At 42.3% G+C, this 21,262-nt stretch overlaps 1 protein-coding gene across 1 annotated transcript in view; it reads right to left on the minus strand.

Moving 5' to 3' along the window:
- Window positions 1–20,543, minus strand: part of LOC114047545 (ADAMTS-like protein 2) — a 34,634-nt gene extending 14,091 nt beyond the window's left edge. Inside the window, exons 1-9 of the mRNA XM_027868370.1 lie at window positions 20,430–20,543; window positions 13,744–13,886; window positions 11,372–11,447; window positions 10,206–10,308; window positions 9,101–9,246; window positions 6,277–6,400; window positions 3,666–3,746; window positions 2,977–3,152; window positions 1,347–1,773 (exon numbers count right to left, since the gene is read on the minus strand). Of these exons, the coding sequence (XP_027724171.1) occupies window positions 1,347–1,773; window positions 2,977–3,152; window positions 3,666–3,746; window positions 6,277–6,400; window positions 9,101–9,246; window positions 10,206–10,308; window positions 11,372–11,447; window positions 13,744–13,886; window positions 20,430–20,543 (1,390 nt within the window). The remainder of the gene's footprint in view (window positions 1–1,346; window positions 1,774–2,976; window positions 3,153–3,665; window positions 3,747–6,276; window positions 6,401–9,100; window positions 9,247–10,205; window positions 10,309–11,371; window positions 11,448–13,743; window positions 13,887–20,429) is intronic.
- Between the last annotated feature and the right edge of the window lie 719 nt (window positions 20,544–21,262).

Genomic DNA, 21,262 nt, shown 5'->3' on the forward strand with positions numbered 1-21,262 from the left:
CTCCCTCCCTCTTTCTCTCCTCTCTCTTTCTCTCCTCTCTCTCCCTCTCTCTTCCTCTCCTCCCTCTTCCTCTCTTCTCTCTTCCTCTCCTCCCTCCATCCCTCCCTCTTCCTCTCCTCTCCTCTCAGTAACTCCTCTGAATGGCTTTGAACAGTCTCCACAACTGGAGTCTAGCTTACCTTTCCAGGCTCGTTGCCCATTTCTACGCTTCGTATGACTCAGCACAGTGGCCTCCCTGCAGTTCCTCACACACAATATCCCATCTGTGCCTTGGCACAGACTGTCCACACATGCCTAGAATGCCTTCCTTCACCTTCTCTGCCTCTTAGAATCACTAACTTCCTTCAAAGCTCATCTTGAGCATCACCTTCTTCATAAGGCTTTTTTCTGACCCCCTTCATACCCATCCTTGAGCTCCTAAGGCTCCCTTTGAAATTCCCTACTTACTTTATATATATTTTGCATATGCTTCAATATGTACATGTTGTCTCCCCAATAAAATGGAAGCTCTTTGAAGACAGGGATTGTTTCATTTTTATCTTTGTCTCTATACTGACTAAAACAGTGCTTGGCACATAGTAGGCACTTATAAATGTTTGCTGAATGACTGATCAAATGGTTGAATAAATTGTGATACACTGATAAACTGGACTATGTTATATAATGCAGTTGAGACCAATAAGTATGAGGAATAGAAAGAAACCTATAAGTCACTTTTTGAAATAAGGGAAAGAAGGGAAAACACAGAACAAGAAAAATACAGCACACACTGTGACCAAAAAAAGAGGAAAAGTGAATGAAAAGGAAAGAAAAGGAATGGCTGAAAAACTATTATGATGCCATATACATTGAAATGAATTTAAATGAAAATAATCACTAAGCAAATTCAGTTGGTTGGATTAATGTTCAATTTTTTTTAATAAAACATTGAACTTAAAAATAAAAACAAAAATTTGGTCACATTTCTTCACCCTTGAGCCTTGATCATTTGTAACTCACTACTAATTCTTCAATATATCATCTCTGCTCTAATAAGACAGACCTCTTCACTCTTCTCCACACATTCAATGCTCATTCTTACTGCCCTGCCTTGGTCCTCCCCATAGAGATCACCCTCACTTGTGTTTTTCCTTATCCAAATCCCAACGAGAATGTTACTACTCAGGAAGGAACTCAGGTCACCTATCCAACATTCTTTCCATTACACAACACTAGCTCTTTGCTAGTTCCATAACCAAGTGAACTGAAGAGCAGAAACCTAAATATAATACTAAATCCCATTCACTCCCTATAAGAACCCTTACTATTGCTTCCCACCCTATCAGAGGTCAAAGAAATTCACTTACCCAAGTCAGCGTCTCCACCAACAGTTACCATCTCTGCTTTTCCTCCCCTAATGGTAGGATATGCATGTTCCACTTGGAAACGAAGCTTCTTTTCCTCCTCTCCTGTGGACTGGCCCCAGCCTCTATCCTGAGCAGCAGCAGCATTCCTTTGGACAAAGTTTCTGTGACCCAAGTTGATCTTCCTGGTGTCTTCTCCCAGTGAGATATGACCATCCACCTCCCCTGGGGAGATGGCAGAGATCCAAGTGGTACTGAAGTCAGCCGTTGGCGAAGGCTCAGGTACATCAAAATCTTGGTTCTGGAGGCCATAGGAATCTGGGCCATGGAGAGAGAGGGGAGGCTCTGGAGCTGGAGCAGCTAGAACCTGAACCTTCGGCACTGTAAAGTCATAAGATATGTGGGGTACCTTCCCATTGAAATTATAATACTGAAAGTAAAAGTCAGAAAGCAAATTTTTAGTAAAGCCAGCCATGGCTCCCCTTTCCCCAGTTCACATAATCTTATCCTTCTCACTTGAGACACGAAAATATTTATATTTTATATTTATATATGGGCCTGTGATTTCACCAGTGTAAGGAATCCTTGGCATGGAAACTCTCCCCACTGTTGCAGCTTAGCAATTCATCTGCAATTAATTTAATTAATGAATGCAATTAATTAATTAAAACTAGAGAGTTTCCTGGGGGCACTGAGAAGCTAGTGACTTGTCCATGGTCACAGGGTATGTGTCAGAAACAGAACATGAACCTAGATCTCCCTGACTCCAGGGCCAGACCACAATCTAAGTTGAAGAGACTCATCTCCAGGAGGCTCACCACCAGGAGATAGTGGGTTGATTGTTTGGTTGGTTTTTTTAACCATGCCAACTCATGAAATCATCTGTGAAGTCATAAAGGGAACACAGACATGTTTCCCAGGTCTTTGAGTCACAACACCTGAATTTGAGATCCTCAGTTCCATGTCATATTAAGTTGTGGGACTCTGAGTAAGGCACTTACATTCTCAATCTTATATTCCTCTGTTGTTAAATGGGAATAATGATACTATCACAGGATGGCTGCAAGAAAAGTGTTTTGTGAACCTCAACACAGGAGGAAAAAAATGAATTATTATGGATAAAATCATAGCTCATAATCATATTATGGATAAAATCATGCTCCATAGGAGCATGGATTTCAAACCAGAAAGGACTAGAACGATCATCAATTCCAAATCCATCATTTTAAAGAGGGAGAGGGCAAGAGATAAGCATTTATTAAGTACCTCCTGTGTACTAGGCACTATGCTAAGGTCTTTACAAATGTTATCCTCATAACAACCCTATGGGGTAAGTGCTATTACTGTCTCCATTTTATAGTTGAGGAAACTGAGACACACGGAGGTTTAGTAACTTGTTAGTGACACAGTTAGTAAATGTCTGAGGCCAGATTTGAAATTAGGTCTTCCTGACTCTAGGCCCAGTGCTCTAACAACTCTAGGCAGAGAGCTCCAACCCCTTCATCTTCTTACTAACTCCTTCCCCAAACTTTTTTCAGGTTTTCAGGTTTTTTCAGGAGTCTGCTGCAGCCAGCCCAATCACTCACTGCACATTTCTTCTTTCTCCACCCCTGTCAATGTCTCCCTTACACACCATGGCATTCAAAGACTGGTTGGTGGGGCCCGGGGCTATAATGTACTCCAGGCCTTCTGAGTGCAGGCTAAGTGGGCGCCGGTACTTAAACACAGTTCCAGCCACTCGGAAGTTCTGAGGAGGGTCCACAGCAGCGTTCCCATTGAAGAAGAAGTGCCCAGCTTCATCCGCCAGTGCTGCAAAGAAAGGGGACACAAGAGAACGGAAGAAAGCAACCAAACAAATGAGCAGCCAGCAAGAGCAGAGGTTCCCCTGATAGGGTTTTAAGGGGATGCTTGGAGATCCCTGACTAAGCGCTCAGAGACAGGCTGTGATGACGAGGGAGATTTGCTTTGGAGTCTGTCAAAGGAAATCGGTGGTTCCAAACTTTGGCTCCTTCTCCAAGTCTGCTCAGTCCCCACACCAAAGTCACCAGGATCAGCACCTGGATCTTTGGGCTGAGGAGCCTGCACATGAGTGGAGGAGGGGCTGACAGGGGTCATAAGATCATAGGCTTTGAGTTGGAAAAAGACTTCAGAGACCAGCTTGCCCAACCCTCTCATTTTACAAATGAGTAGTAAAGACCCAGGGATTTGAATTATCCAATCAGAGGGGGGATTGCAGTGGATAGAAGGTGTTGCAGGGTAGGGGCATGGAGCTGGTATCCCAAGGAAGGGCACACCCATGCCCCATGGCCCTGGATCCTTTACCAAGGATGTTTTCTGTCTTCCTGCGTTCGATGATAAGGATATCAGTGGCACCAACAGGGATACTGGTGACAAATACGTAACCTGGAAAGATGAGAAATTACTCTGTTGGGGAAGAAGGGGCCCACACTCAGCTTAAGAGCACTGAGTATCAAGTGAGGGGAGGAGCCAAGGGCTCAAAGAAAGGCCAGTTAAAAGGATCAGCCTCCAATTGAAGGGCACCAAGTGGAGAGGAAAGGGAAAGCCTTGAAAGGCATTAGGTACATCAGCGGGAAGAGCCCTAGATTTAGTTAAAGGAACTGAAGTCAGGGCCTTCCTCTGCCATTTACTACCTGTGTGGCTTTGGGCAAGTCATTAAACCTCTTTGGGCTTCAAATGAAAGCTATAAAGTGAAGGGGTTGGGCTAGATGACCTCTGAGCTCCTTTTCAGCTCTAAATCTCTAACCCTATAAAAGCCTTTCAAGCCACTTGGCACAGGACCACAGCAAAGGCAACATGAACTCCTGCACCCCACATCAGTCAATCAACATTTATTAAGTGCCTACTATGTGCCAGGCCCTAAGCTAAGCATCAGACCCTTGGTGGTCTCAGGCAGTCAAAGAAAAGGAATCAGGGAGTTCTACAGAGTAGAGCTACCAAGAGAACCCAACAGCTCCAAGGAGGAACCGAACTGCAGTAGTAGCTGTAACAGTAGCAGTAACAGTTGTTGTTCCTTCGTTCTAGAAGAGGATCACTGACATCAGCAGGGTGATGTCTTGACTTGCAAGTGACCTGGATTTAAGTGAGGCAAAGCTGTGCAGTCATTGGCCTCACTCTCTCCTCCAGAGTCATCAGAGTCCAGTGGCAAGACCTAGATCTGGACAACTGGCAATGGCCCTAGATGCAGTGGGAGACCTTGGCCTTTTTGAGCTAAGGTCTTTCCCAGGTCTCGGTTTGTCTGAGGCAACACCCATATAGTGATTCAAGGCTAGGTAAGAAATGAGGCAGAAGATGACTGAGTTTGTCTGGGGGTGGGAGTGGGGAAGGGAATCAATCAGGGAAGGGAAGACCCTCAGGATTTCAGGCCAGGACAAAAATAATCACGACTTATACTCACTCTGAGCCATCAAAACCCAAACGATGATTAACTGAGGCTTGGACTAGGACCTATTATTGGTCAATCAGTGACAGCCAGAGTGATTTGGATTTAAGGCATAGTCAAGGAGCCCTATTTGAATCCCAATAGGCTTTCTCAAAGCCTGGTTTTCCAGAGCTCTATTTCAAGAAATCATAAATGATACTACATGGGACAAAAAAAGTTAATTGTCACAGTTTTTAGGCGAAAAAATGATACAATAAATAAGTAGGGAAGAGAAAAACCCCCCAAGATATCTTGCAAGGTTTAAGTAGCAGTAACAATAGCAGTAATAGTAGTATTAGTAATGATACTAGTACTACTAGTAGGAGTAATAGTGGTGGTGGTAGTAGTAGTAGTGATAGTAGTAGTAATAGTAGTAGTAGTAGTAATGGTGGTGGTAGTAATAGTAATAATAGTCAGTAGTGGTGATAATAGTAGTAGTTGTAGAGATAGTAACAGTGATAGTGGTAGTAATAGTAGTAGTAGCACTAGTAATAGTACTAGTGATAGTAATAATAGTAGTAGTAGTAGTAGAAGTAGAAGTAGTGATAGTATTAGTAGTAGTGATAGTCAAAGTAATAGTAGTAGTGGTGGTGATAGTAGTAGTAGTAGTAGTAACAGTGAAAGTAGTAGTGGTGGTAGTAATAGTAGTAATAGTAGTAGTGTGATATTAGTTGTAGCTCTAGTGATAGTAATGGTGGTGATAGTAGAAGTAGTGATAGTCATAGTAATAGTAGTAGATAGTGATAGTAGTAGTAGTAATGCTAGTGATAGTAGTCATGAAAGTAGTAGAAGCAGTGATAATAGTAGTGGTGGTGGTGGTGGTAGTAGTAGTCCTAGTAATAGTAATGGTAGTAATAGTGATAGTAGTGGTATTAGTAGGTATCATTTTAAAGTTTGCAAAGTGCTCTACAAATATTATCTAATTTGATCCTCACAACAACCTTAAGAAGTTTATTATACCCACTTCACAAATATAGCAGACAGAAGTTAAGTGACTTACCCAGGAGGACAAAGCTAAGAATTATATAAGGCTAGATTTGAATTTGCCTTCCTAACTCCAAGTCCAGCACCCTATCCACTAAGCCACTTAGTTGCCTGGGAAACGTCAGACCTGGATAGGATCAGAGAGGTCACCTAGTCTAGCCCTGTTATATCACAGATGAGGAATATGAGCCCAAGAGAAGTGAAGGGACTTTCCAAAGGTCACACAATGGCAGAGACAGGTTTATAGCCCAGGTCTCCTGTCTCCAAAGGCTTTACTCTTCCATCTATACCACACTGCCCTCTTCAGGGACCCAGGCAGGTCAGAATTACATATAAGGAAATTGGCCACCTAGACAAAGAACTAAGACCACGAAGGGAATACTCTGACCAGTCCCAGGGCCTGAAGACAAGATGTATGGGCTCTGCCCCCTCCTCAGGCTGATACAGCTCCTCCTCTTGTCCTCCCCACAGCCCTTTGAGAAACCCTGGCATATCATCAGTGGGGTGTACCTAACTGTGAGATCCCATTTCGGAAGCTCCCTGAAACCCGGTAACACGTGCTGCCATCCCCACCACAAACTCGGCACCTGTCCATCGTCTGGAAGGAGTGGAGGCCACCATCACACCCAACTGGCTGCAAAAAGAAGAAAGATAGGATGATTTCCAGGATTTGTCTAACCTTGGCTTAGGATGCCTCTTAGGAGTCCTTAGGAAAGGTTATTTTTTCCATAGTATCTTTTCTCTAAGATTATATTTTTTTAAGGCTTCTTCTCCCTTCTAGTAGACTGTTCCCAAAATGATTTTTCCTCCAGTGATGCTCACTCTAGAGAAGGCAGCATGTCATAGTAGAAAGAATAATGAACATGGAACCAGAAGGATTTGGGTTCAAATATCACCACTGACACTTACTACCTGTCTAATTTCTCCTCAGTCTCCTTTGATGATTCATTATCTAAATCACGCTCTAAGTCTGTTTTCCAGAAAGCTTGATCCTGGGTCTCCTACTCTTCTCTTTCTACTCATTCTTTTTGTGACCTCATCTACTCCCATGGGCTTAATTACCATCTCTATGCCAATTACTCTCATATGTATCTATCTGACTCCAGTCTTTCTCCAACCATCAATCCCACCTCACCAATCAATCATTAGACATTTCAAACTGTATATCCCAGAAACATCTCAAATTCAACAGGTCCAAAACAGAACTCACTGTCTTTTCCCAAAAATGCTGGGCTCTTTCAAACTTCCTTATTCCTTTAGAAGACTATACCATCTTTCCAGTCTCCCAGGCTAATAACCTCACCATTATCCTCAATGCCTCCTTCTCCTTCATCCCTTATAGCCAATTATCTGCCAAATCTCACCATCCCTACCTCCACTATGTCTGTTGCATCTGATCCCAACTCACTACTAGCATAATCACCATCTTAGCTCAGGCCCTCATCACATCTCACTTGGACTACTTCAATGACTCCTGAATCGGTCTCTCTGCCTCAAATCTCTCACTACTTCAGGCCATCCTACACACTGCTGCCAAAGCAATTTTTCTTCAGTGCATATTTGGCCTGATTACTAAAGTCAGGCAGCTTCCTATTGCCTCTAGAAATCAAATACAAATGCCTCTCTTTAGCTCTTAAAGCCCTTCACAACCTTGTTCCAAGCTTATCTTTCTAGCCTCATTATACATTAGTCCTGCTCCCACACTCTGACCCAGCCAAACTGGTCTTTTCTCTACTCCTCACATATGAAGCTCCCATCTCACTTCTTTTTGCCTTTACACTGGCTATTCTCACTACCTCAGATTCTCTTCTTCCTCACCTAAGTCTCAAAAGATCCCTCTCTTCCTTCAAGACCCCACCTTCCACGTGAAGACTTTCCTGATCAGAGGTCTCAACTGCTAACTCCCTCCTTCTCAACCTACCTTACATGTAACCTAATACATACAACAATTACTTTGTATTTATGTATATTTATTCTGTACGTACTTATTATTTCCAGGTTAGAATGTAAATTCCTTATGAGCAGAGATTGTTTCATCTATTGTATATGGATCCCCAGTGCCTGGTATAGAACCTGGCACACAACAGGCACTGAATAAATGCTTATTGACTGATTGATTTTGTAATCCCTGGACAAGTCACAACCCCTCTGAGCCTCAGTTTCCTCATCTGTAAAGGAGGAAGTTGAACTAGATGGTTTTTCAGGACCCTTCGAACCCATCCCCTCTGCCTACTGACCTCCCTGACTTTCTTTAAGTCACCAATAAAGTCCCACCTTCTACAAGAAGTCTTTCCTAATCCCTCTTAATTCCAATGCTTTCCCGCTTTTAATTATTTCCTCTTTATCCTGTATATAGCTTGCTTTGTACATACTTGTTCACACGTTGCCTCCCTCATTAGATTGTAAGTTCCTTGAGGGCAAGGACTGTCTTTTGCCTCTCTTTTGTATCCCCAGCACTGAGAACATAATGCCTGGCACATAGTAGGAGCTAAACAAATGTTTTTTGATTGATTGGTCACCAAAGGATGGAAGCAAGCAGAGTTCTCACATGGCCTGATGCATGTACCCCATGAAGATAGAAATTACCAATGGAGTGATGCCAGGGATGGTCAATGCTCTATATGAGAGAGTGGAAAGGGTATGAGTTTCCCCTCTTTGTTATATGTTTTGTCATGACATGGGTCCCCTTTTCCACACCAGTTTTACCCAGGTTAGCAAGAGTCAAGCCTTCAAGGGTGGTTATTAGATTCCCTATCCCCATTCCTATGGTGGCCAAAGGGATATTCCCTAATCTATTCTGCTACTCAAGTTTCAGAGACATGGAGATGACATGAAAGAGAATTTGACCACTCTCATCTAACTGGACCTCAGTTTCCTCATCCGAAAATGAGTAGAAAGAATCTGAGATTCTTTCCATTTTTAGAATCTATGATGCTATTAGAAAAGCCAGAGGAGAAATTTAAAATGTTCACTTTCGTAGCAACTGGCTTGTTGTTGTTCAGTTGTGTGCAACTCTCTGTGACCCCATTTGGGTTTTTTTTTTAATAAAGATACTAGAGTGATATGCCATTTCCTTCTCCAGCTCATTTTATAGATGAGGAAACTGAAGCAAATGGAGTTAAGTGACTTGCCCAGGGTCACACAGCTAGTAAGTGTCTGAGGCCATATTTGAACTCAGGAAGTTGAGTCTTCCTGACTCCAGGCCAGGCACTCTATCCTGCTCCACCTAGCTACCCCAGAAACTGGCTCCCAAGAGCAGATTACTAAAACACTGTGTAAATTTTCCATCTGGTGAGGAAGCAGCTTTCGGTGCTCTCCTCTTAGAGGACCTCACCTCACACTGGCCATTGATGCAGACTCCTTGATATATCCGGTCCTTGCAGGAGGTCCCGTCTCGTGCTTGTACTATCAGCTGCCTCTCCCCACTCTTGGTGGTGCACTGGAGGTCACATGGTCTGTTAGAGATGCTGATGTAATCATCTAGGGTTGTGGAAGAGTAGGAAGGAAGAAAACGCAGACTTCTAAGGGGGAGGCAGCATAGTACAATGGAAAGTGGGATGGATTTGGAGTCAGAGGATGTGGGTTCAAATCTTGGCTCTGTTAACTAATACCACCTTCACGGTACTCCCTCTTCCCCATTTCCATTCCTCGTCCCAGAGGAAGATTGAAGCCACCTATCCCAAGGTTCCTCCTGGGGAGATAGTATGGAACAATGGCTTTAGAGTGAGAAGATGTGGCTCTGCCACTGACCACCGGTGGGACTCTAGGCAAGTTTGAACCTCTCTGGGCCTCAGCTCCTCATCTGTGAGGAATTCTGGGGAAGAGGAGATATAAAGGAGCTCATTGAGAAATTGAATGACTAAAAGAAAAGATGGTCTGGTCGCATGGCAAGACCAAGGGATGAGTGTTCCAATGGTACCTGGGAGATGCTGGGAGAAATCAAGGAAGGACTCCAGTGTAGATGCCCTACGGTGTACAGCTCAAAGCACCTACCCCCGCACTTGAATTACTGAAGACCCTGAAAGGACTCCACCCTTTTGTTAAACCCATATGCACAATGAAAATCTATCTAAACTCATTCCTCAATGATTTTACAAACTCCTTCCTGGTGATCTCCTTCCTTCCCCAGTGATTCTAAACTTGCAGTGGCCAACATTCCCATTCCCTTCAAACCAATCCTGTCCTTCCATGTCCTACTTATCCTTTCTGCTGTGCTTTCTGGAATGCTCGCTCCGTAGACAACAAATTTGCTTTCCTTTCTCTTTCTCTTTCCTTTTTCCTTTCTCACTCCTTCCATCTTCTGGCTCTACATCCCGACCAATCCCACAGGCCGTGCACCCAACGTGTCAAAGCTGGACTCTTCCTCTGGCTTCTCTTGTGTCCGAGGATCCAGAGGTCAACAGTTTTTAGATGAGAGGTACCTAAAGTTGTGGGGTTACCTGGGTAGAGAGGGATCCAGTGGTAGTGGTGTTTCCCAAAGGCTTTGCCATTGAAAATGGCACACTGCTGTTGCTTAAAGCTGTCTGAGTTTGCTGGGCAAGGCTACAAAACACAATGAAAATGATAATGATAACTAATAATGATAACATCTCATCTCACTTGAGACTCACAACAACCCTGTGAGGTGGTTGCTATTATGAACCCCATTTTACTGAGAGAGAAACTGGGGCTGACAAAGATTGTGACTTGCCCAGGGCCACCCAGCTAGTAAGTATTTGAGGCAGGATTTGAACTCAGGTCTTCCTGTGTTCTACACATTACATCACCTAAATCTCTAAAGAGAGAGGACAGCTAGCTACAGGACAGAGAAGACATATTCTAGCCTTTAAACCACACAGGAAGGAGCACCCTCACACCTCAATAGGTTATTTTTTTCCTAAAGAGTACAGGAGATAAAAAGGAAAGGTTCACTTCTGATTTCCAAGGAATGATAGGGGAAAGGCAGCATGATATCATAGGTCAAACACTGAACTTGGCATTAGGAAGACCTGAGTTCAAATCCTGACTCAGATAGTAATAGCTGTGTGACCTTGGGCGAATCATTTAATCTCTTAGCCTCAGTTTCCTCATCTGTAGAATGAGGATGTTGGACTCCATGGAATCTAAGATCCCTTCTAACTATAAATCTATGACACTGTGAAGTTCATAACCCAAGTGAGGAAGAGTAGGAAGGAAAGTGGGATCTGATCGATAATATCAGTCAGGGGGACCAGACACCATCCCTAATGCATTAACAATGGGCAAGTCTCGTCCTTCCGTGGAAGGAAACAAGCATGTATTAAGTGCCTATTGTATACATTATACACTGTGCTAAGTGCTTTACAAATGTTCTCTCCATTGATCCTTACCACAGCCTGGGAAGATAGGTGTTATTATTGAAACTGAGACAGATAGAGGTTAAGAGACTTGCCCAGGGTCACACAGCCAATAATTGTCTGAGGTTACATTTGAACTCAGGTATTCCTGACTCTAGGCCCAGGTCTCTATCCACTGCACCACCTCACTCTCAGGTACTTTTAACTTCCTGGCAGCCTTACTCCTCCTCAGATCTGATCTCAGTAAGGACTCAGGGTGGGTTGTGCTAAATACCGATACCAGCTCTTACCTGTTGGTGGCAAAGGTGGTAGTCCTTAGACTGGCCTGTGCACACATGGCTGCTTGTCCTCTGAGACGTGAGAAACCTGAAAGACATAAAAGAATTGTGCAGAAGAAGAAGGAAGGGGAGGATACCACTATTTCATGTGGGTAAATGGTACCAAGAGAACAAATAAGGACTCCTCTGCAAGACAACCAGTGTCTCTCCCTATCCTCTGTGGCTAGTCATCAATCAGCTCCAACTAAATTTAGGTTAAGGGGTATGTGTGTGTGTGTGTGTGTGTGTGTGTGTGTGTGTACGGTGGTAGAAGTCCACTGTGTTTATACATTTTCAGTTCAATAGGTATTTATAATGCATCTGTAATTTATTAAGCCCTACAATGGGCAAGGAAGGCAGCTAGGTGGCACAGTGGATATGAAATGGCATGGAGCCAGGAGAACCTGAGTTCAAATCCAGCCTCAGACATTTACCAGCTATGTGATTCTGGGCAAATCACTTAATCCTGTTTGCCTCAGTTTCCTCATCTGTAAAATAAGTTGAAGAAGTAAATGGCAAACCACTCCCAAATGGGATCATGGCAAGTTGGACATGACTGAAACAACTCAACAGTAACAATTGGCAAGGCACTGTACTTGGTGCTAAGGATACAAAGACAAAAAAGGAAACAGTCCCTGCCCTCAAGGAGCCTACATTCTACTGAGGGAACACAACATGTACGCACATGAATCAATGCAAAGTAATTTCATGAGGGAGAATGCAAAACCAACTGGGGGATTCCATGGTGGCAGTCAAGGGGAGAAAGGGGGTTCATAAACTAAGCCTTAAAGGAAACTAGGGATTCCAAAAAAAGAAGTGAGAAGGAAATTATTTCCCAGCATTGTGGGCATGGTGTGAAGTCCTAAAGGCAGGAGATGGAATGCCAAGTTCCAGGAACAATAAATAGGACAGTCTGTGTGGAAAGTTAAACATGTGAAGGAGAATAAAAAGAAAAGACTAGAAAGGTAGGCTGGAGCCAGACTGTGAAGAGTTTTAATAGCCAAGTTGATGAGTCTACATTTTCGTCTAGAGACAATAGGGAGCCGCTGAAACTTCTTGAGCAAAGGAATGATATAGTCAGATCTGTGCTTTAATAATATGGATTCAAAGGCTACGTGGAGGACAGATCAGAGAGGGAAGAGGGTGGAAGCAGAAAGATCAATCAGGAGGCTATTGCAATAGTCCAGAGAAGTGATGAGGGTTTGAATGAAGATACTGCCATAGAGTAGAGAGGAGATGGATTTGAGATTGGTCAACAAGGGCTTTACAAATATTATCTCATTTGGTACTCATCACAACCTTGAAAAGTGAGTGATATTATTTTTCTTGTTTTATAGCTGAGGAAACTGGGGCATACGGAGGTTAAGAGACCTCTTTATTAAGAACACAAGGCACTGGGAATACTAAGGTAAAAGTCAATTAGTTCCTGTCCTCAAGAAGCCTACATTTAATCAAGATAAACAACACATACATATTTAGGTAAGCATACAAAATAGATACCAAGTGTTTTTTAGAGAGAGGGCATTAGTAGCTAATGACATTAAGAAAGGCCAGCTGCAGAAGGGGGCACTGAAACAAAGTCTTAGAGAAGACTCGTATTTCTAAGAGACAAAGGTGAAGAGGGAATGTGTCCCAGGCTTTGGGTACAACCAATACAAAATCATAGAGACAGGAAATGGAGTGCTGTGTATGAGGAGCAGTGACAGAGCCACACTGAGAAATATTATGGAGGTAGAATAAGATTCACCAGAGGGTTCTTTTGGTTACCCGGCTCCCATGAAGTATTGAAATCTTTTATTGGCTATTAACTCCTTAATAGAGAGAGAAAAAAGCTTCCCTGGAAGGATACTTAAAATCAAAGTTTTAAGTTAGACACAACTGAACAACAAGTTAGAGTTCAGAGGAGGGGGATTCAGGCTGGGTTGGTCAAAGAAGGCTTAACCAAGGATATGGGAGGTGAGCTAAACCTTGAGTCAGAGTTTGAAAGCAGAGAAGATGGACCAGATGATGTCCTCCTCTGGTCAAGAGCCACACAAGAAGGTTGTTGTGAGATCAGAGGAGGCACTGAGATTTCAGCCTGGGGGCCTCAAAATAGGAACTCAAAAATAGGAATGACAGAACCTATAGCTTTGACATCATAAAACAAAACAACCAATCAGGTTGGAGCTCTGGTCAAGGCCAAGCTTGGATAACAAAGAAGTTCTTTCTCGTTAGTCCTCTTCTGAGGCAGTCCCCCTGTAGACCAAGGTCTTCTTTTCAGAAAGTGGCCCATCACCCTTTTCCTTTCCTGGGACTCTTTTGGTCCTAAACTTCCTCCCTCCCTCTGCTCCACTACAAAGTCTTACCTCTGCTGAAGACAGTGTCTCTCCCGAGACATTACCCCTCCTCCACAGGTACGTGAGCAAGTTGACCAGGAGCTCCATTCCCCCCACCATTTCAGGACATCTTCATCCCAGGCAACGGTCCCTTCTGATGCCTCACTGCTATCCTGACCAAAACAAAAGACAGTTAGCTAGCGAGCTCCAGGTAGGAAGAAGTCTCCCTCGGGGAGGAATCCAGTCCCTTGGACACTAAGCTACCATGAAGAAAAAAAGAGGAGAGGGTTTACCTAGCCTGGTGCTCACTTTGGAGGAACCAGTGAGTATGTTACCCTGTCCTTCTGGACAATTATTATTCAGTTGGTGACTTCTGCCACCCAGGTCCCAGAGCATCCTGGGCACAGCCTGCTTCCTAGTGGGTACTTCCAGATATTCCTCTAAATGTCCCAGTGCTTGCCCTTGTCAATATGAGTTCAATAAAATTCAATGAACATTTTATAAGTATATATTATATGGAATGTGGGAGGCAGTGTGGCATAGTGGATAAAGAGCAATCCTCAAAGCATGAAGACCTGGGTTCCAGTCCTATCTCTGACACCCTTGAGAGAAGGGCTTATCTTTCTTTTTGCTTGTATTTGTATCCCTAGTGCTTAACACAGTGCCTGGAACAAAGGGAGTGCTTAATAAATGCTTGTTGACTTGATCTGCTAACTTGGAAAATCATGGAGAATAGAGATGTTACAGGCCTGGTAATCAGCAAATGCTATCTTGATTTTTCTTCATTTTTAATTTTTTTAAATTAAAAGTCATTTGTTTTCCTCTTCCTAGTGGAAAAGAAAAACAAAACCCTTGTAACAAGTATGTGTAATCAACTAAAACAAATTCCCACATTGGCCATGCACAAAACTATATATCTCATTCTGCATATTGAGTCTTTTACCTCTCTGTCAGGAAGTAGGTAACATCTTCATCATTGATCCCCTAAAATCTTTGTTGGCCATTGAGTTGATCAAGATTCTTGAGTCTTTCAAAGTCTTTGTAAATTGTTATAATTACTGTATAAATTGTTCCCTAGTTCTGCTCATTCTATTCTATATCAGTTCAGAAAAGTCTTCCCAGGTTTCTTTGAGACTAACTCTTTTGTCATTATTTCCATTACGGAGGAAAGGGAATAACAAAAGGGGAAGGGATAAGTATTTATTAAGCACCTACTATGTGCCAGGTATTGTGCTAAGTACTTTACAAATGTTATCTCATTTATATCATATGCCACAATTTATTCAGCTTAGTTTACAGAAAGGGACAAAAGCAAAGTTTTAAAACAATTTGCCAATAAACTTGACTTAAATTTCTAAAAAGATTTTACAACATATTATTAAAAGGATGCTTAGTTAACATCTAGAAAGGGAAGCTGTGGTCACTAAGAAGCCAGCATGGCTTCATCAGAAACAGGTCATGCCAGAAAAAACTCATTTCTTTTTCTGACAAGGTACTCAATTGGTAATTCAAGGGAATATCAACAAAGAATTTGACAAAATCTCTCATTCTTTCTTCATGAGCAAGTCGGAGAGATATAGGCTAAAGACAATAGTACTATTAGGTAGATTCTGGGCTGGTTGAATGACCAGTACTTACTAAGAGATCAATGTCAATTGGGAAGAGGGTCTAGCTAGTTCAGAACCTGTTAACCCTTTTTACCTGTGATTTGGATAAAGGCTTTCAGATTTATAGGTAACACAATGCTAAAAGGACTAACTAATTTGTTGAATGACATTTCAGAATTCCAGAAGATCTTGAGAGGTAGGAACAATGTACCAAATATAAGCTAAAATTTAATAGGGGTAAATATAAAATACTATACTATGTTCAAGAAATAACCTGTACAATTACAGAATGGGAGTAGCGTAGCTTGATAAGAATTCTTATAAATAAAGATCTGAGGACTTTAGGAGACTAAAAATTCAGTGAATGAACAGTACAAAATAACAACCAAAAAATGAATGTAATTTTTGGCCACACTATGAAATGTATAGTGCCAGAATTAGGAATGGCATAGTACTATACCACTGTGATCATACCATATCTGGAATATTATGCTCAGGTCTAGTACCACATTTCAGGAAAGACTCTGATAAACTTGTACGTGTGCAAAAGTGCACAAACAGGATGATAAGGGGATAGTATATAAATAAATATATGTAATAAAACATAATCTCCTTGAGGGCAGGGACTAGTCTCTTTTTTTCCACCTTTTTATACCCAGAATCTAGCCCAGTCCTTTGCAAACAACAGGCACTTAATAAATGCTTGCTGAACTGTCTGTGAGGGCTGTTGGAAATAACTAAGAATATTTAATCCAAACAAGAGAAGATTTCGAAGGGGCATGACATTTACATTTATATTATTGAAGAGCTATTACATGGTAGATGGATTAGACTTGGTTTCCCTGGTCTCAGAGAGCAAAACTGTTTGGAAGTTACAAAGAGGAAAATTTAGATTTGAAAGATTTGAAAGGAAAATCTTTCTAACAATCAGTACTGTCCAAATAAAAGTACTATGGGCTACCTCAGGAGCTAAAGGGTCTCCCCACCCCATGCTGCACCGGCTATTTTCAAATTGAAACTAGATAACCATTTGTTGCATATGATATAGAAGGGATTACTAGTTAGGTATGGATGGAGCTAGGTAATGTCTGTTTCCTTCTGAGACTTAGATTCTTTGGTGGTGTTGTCTTCATGAATGCAAAGAAGTGGGAGAAGATAGGAGATATGGAAACAACAGTCTAGTTCAGGGGTAGGGAACCTGTGACCTTGAGGCCACGTTTGGCCTTTTAGAGCCTTGGGGGCAGCTTTTTGATTGAGTCGAAATTTTACAGAACAAATCATTTTATTAAGGGGATTGATTAATTAATTAATTTGATTAATTAAGGGGATGGGCTGTGAAGTTTGGCCACACTTGAGGACCTAGAGTGCCACACATGGCCTCAAGGCTGAAGGCTCCCCACCCTTGGTCTAGTTAGACTGCAATGTGGACTGAATAAAGGGAAATTGAGTGAAATAAGGCTGGAAAGGTACATTGAGGCCAGAAAACAGAAGCTCTAATGTGTCAGGAGTTTTCATTTAACCAGTGGGGAGCCGTTGAAGCCAGGCAGTAACCTGTTCAGACTCATGCATTAGAAAGATTATTTTGCCAACTTTCTGAAGGATATATTGGAGGAAGGGGAGACTAGAGTGAGAAAAATCATTAACTGATCAAGACTGCTGGTCTATAAAATTTTATTGAGTGTCTGCCATGGGAGCAGGAATTGACATCTCTACAGCAGCCCTGAGAATCATGGACCCTAATTCTCATCCAATTGTAGTTTATAATCAGACAGCCAGTGTTTTTGAAACACAGGCTATAGCTTTCCAGAAGGAACCAGGGTATCATTCTATTCAATTTCCCAGAATCTATTCAACTTCAAAAGCTGAAACCTTGAGTACAAAAGGGCAGCAGGAAACCCATTGGTCTCCCCAACATTTCCCCACAGCCCACAGGTTCATGTTGAACTTGGTAAGCCAGGAAATCAGGGGCTGAAATTAAAACTCTGCTTCTAAAGTTAAGATAGCAAGTAAATGGTATCTAAATCTAAATCTAGTTACTGATAATTGGTTATAAAGAGAGAAAAGATTTGGAAGGGGGAGGAGGCATCAAGGCCATCAGAAGAGCAGGCTGATGGATACCTTGTGAAAAGGTCCCCACTAGGGATCTTTTTTTTTTTAACTGAAGACTAGACTCTATTACTCTTACAAAAAGCCATAACTGGAAGTGTTTACACACACACACACACACACACACACACACACACACACACACACCTCAAATGAAATGGGCCCTGGGTAACAGAAGTTTGCTTCACAGTCCACCTAGGAGTGGAAGGGCTTAGGAATGAGTAGATCCCCCTAATAGCTCTCTCTTTGCAAGCAGGAGCTATTTCATTCATTTTGTCTTCATAGCTCTAATGTCCAGCACAGTGCCTTACACAGGGTAGACACTTAATATGTGTTCGTTGACGACTATGCAGATCTGTTACCAGGCTTTTGTTTTTCCTCTTTTTTTCCCCCAATAGGAGGGAGGTAGGAGGAAAAGGAAATAAATTTTTAACTGAAAACAAAATTTTAAATAAATGTTTATGGAATTGAATTTATTTGAATTGGGCTGAATTAAATCAAGTATTTTTCCTTTCTAACTGATTAATCGTGGGAGGACAGGAGTAAGTGATCCACAAAGAAAAGAGAATGACCAAAAGGAATCTCCCTCCTCCTCCTGGAGGATTTTAATGATTGGGATTGGGGGCTTGAGGTGGACGGGGCTGGGAAGGCTTGTTGTAAATCAGGCTGTGCCCCTTCAATAGTGACTTAGCTCATCTGTGCACACATTTTCCAACTTCTATACTGTATTCCTTAGTTATACAATACATACAGCCCAGTTCAGAAAATATACCCTACTGAATGATGTGGAGAATTTGAAAGAGCAGAAGGTGGATTGTGTCCTACCTGTAATATAGCTGGTGAAAGTAAAATTGGCCCAAAGCCATGTAAGCAAGGAGAAGCTAGCCCTATGACCAGATGGAGAGTAGAGGGAAGCTTGCAGATAATCTGAGGACAATAAAGAATTGACCATATTCTAACTGATGGGTTCATTTAAAGCCCAGATGGACATGACAAATTGCCATACTGAAAGATTCCTATCCGTGAATGGATAGTACGTCAAAAACAGTAGGGCTTAAATCATGTTTTCACAACCTGATTTTTGTTCTTCAGGAACTGGTTAAAAGCAAGCTGGTTGAAGATTAGATCTCCTTTAGCAGCAGATACATTTGTTAAGTGGAAGGGGGAGGGGGGAACAACAATCTGAGACTTAGAACTGGAAGATGATGAATGACCCTTCCCCCTTCTTTCCCAGGATAATTCTCTCTGAGTTGGGTGAGGGTCTGAGAAGGGAGGTTTATTTGCTTGGGGGAAAAGTTCCTGTCTGTTGTGCCCTCCCAGTTTCCCAGCTCAGGTTCATTTGAAGCAGCTTACTGAAAGAAGGCTAATTTTGAGGAATCCAGCGCTAATAGCAGGGGATTCAACACAAACAGTAATTATGCTCACAGTTGCATAGTTTCTCTTTCCCAACACCTGGCCTAACTTAGACAAGAGTTAAGCTGAGTCTGCATTAGAAGACCAAATTTGCCCCAGGCCTCTGACCCCAGAAGAGCTCCCAAATATTGATTTTACAGAAATATCTTTTATGGGGAAGAGATGGAGAAAGAGAGAAAGGGAGCAGTCAAACACCAACCTACAAATGATTAAACCTCACTTCAGGTGATCTGAAATATTCAAGGACTGAGTTCAAAGCCTAGACCTTCTCCTCCTAACTATTCAAATTCTCCTTCTCCTGCATCTAGCCCCTTGCCAAGTTGAGAGAGTCAGAGGGGAAAAAACAGTGATTATATTTTTCACATGGGGCATGAAAAAGAGGATGGCCCTGGATAGGAAAACTCAACAAGAATATAGCTCAATAAACAAATTATGTAATATTAATGTAATGGAATATTTGTTCTGTAAGAAATGACAAAAGGGATAGTTTCAGAGACATTTGAGAAGCTGTAAGAATCAAAGCAGAGTGAATTAATATTCACAAAACTATAAAATGCCCAGATTAATAGAACAAGAATTACAGAACTTACATAACCAAATTTTAGAAAACATACGAGCTCCAAAAGGAAAAAAAAAACCTGAGACCAGGCGGATCTACAAGCAAATTCTATCAAACATTTAAAGAACGATTAATTCCAATATTCAGTTGGGGAATAGCCGAACAAAGCTATGGTATATGAATGTAATTGAATACTGCTGTGCTATCAGAAATGATGAAGGTGATGAGTTTCAAAGAAATTTGGCAAGACTTGTATGAACTGATGAAGAATGAAGTGAGCAGATCCAGAACAATATATACAATAACAGCAATAATGTAAAAAACAATAAACTTTGAAAGACTTCAAAACTCTGATCAACACAATGACCAACCATGATTCCAGAGGACTCTCGATGAAACCTGCTCCCCACTTCCTAACAGAGAGGTGATGGACTCAAGACAGAGTGAGCCACGTTTTTGGACCCTGCCAATGTGTGACTTTGTTTTGTTTAGCTATCCTTATTTGTTACAAGAGTTTAGTTTTTCTTTTCTTCTTTTTAAGAAGGGGAAGGTAGAGAAAATAAATGCTAATTTTAAAATAAAATTTAGTTTTAAAAGATGAGAAAGAGGAACAATAATCATTATCATTTAGAAAGAAAAAAGGAATACAAACCAATAGGAAATCATCACATGGAGTGACTGAAACCATATTAACTTGGTTTTAGAAAAGAGAAAATGAAGAGGTGGGTGAAGAGTAGGGAAAGATGGGGAGGAGAGAGGGGACAAAGCTACCTTCGTGGTCAAGGCTGCATGACAGTCTAGAGCTCAAAGGTAAGGACGGGGAACAAACAAACAAACCAACAAAAAGACCTCTACAGACTCAGGGGCCATTCAAACTAGACGAGGTGGAAGGGACCGTCCAAAGACCCGGGATCTAGGGAGTTCAAGTGAGCGTCCCACACCACCATCACCACCCCCACCTTCCCCCCCCCCGCCCTCTCAACACACACACTCCCTTGCTGGCTGTGTGATTCTGGTTGTATAGCTCTTACCTTAGCTCGGAGGACTGCCACAGCGGCCCCAGAAAGCCCAGTTAGGATCAGCACCAGGAGGGAGAGAAGGAGGAGAAGGCGGCGGAGGCTGACAGAAGGAAGGCGGGCGGCCATCCTGTACTACTGCTCCACGAGCAACGAGGCGAGGCGGCAGCCTGGCAATGGCTTCAATGCAAACCTGCATGGCTGAGTAATTAATGACTTTACAACCTGCTCCACTCCTGTGAGCCAGGGCGGCCCGCGACAAGAGGTGATTGACAGGCAGCCCTGAGACACCCAGGCCTGCAAGTCCAAGAGAAGGGGGAAGGATCGAGATGGGGTGGGGAGAGCTGGGGTGATCGGGCATCTGAGGGAGGGAACAGCGAACGAAGGACAGAAAGGGGGTGGAGGTGGGAGTAGAGGTGGGGTGGGTGGGGTGGGGTGGGGAGGGGGGAGAGCTGTGTAACCACCCAGAGCTTTGATTATGTGCAACTGAAACGCTTCTGCACAAATAATATCAATGCACTTAGAATGAGAAGGGAAACAGTTTACTGAAGGGGGGGAAATCTTTCCAGCAAGTTTTTCTAATAAAAATCCGATACTCAAGATACCCAAGAGAATTGATACCAATATATAAGAACAAGAGCTATATCTCATTGTATAAATGGTCAATAAATTTGGACAAACAAATCTCAAAAGAAGAAAAGCAAGTTATCAACAATCACATGAAAAAATGCTCCAAAACACCAACTATATGAGAAATTAAAACAATTTTGAGGTTCCACATTCCTTAACCATCAGATTGGAAAAGTTAACAAAAATGTAAGATGTCAGTTTTTGGAAGGGCTGTAGGA

Source organism: Vombatus ursinus, unplaced genomic scaffold (genome assembly GCF_900497805.2).
Source record: "Vombatus ursinus unplaced genomic scaffold, bare-nosed wombat genome assembly UNPS02014789.1, whole genome shotgun sequence".
In the NCBI taxonomy this organism is placed as follows: Eukaryota; Metazoa; Chordata; class Mammalia; order Diprotodontia; family Vombatidae; genus Vombatus; species Vombatus ursinus.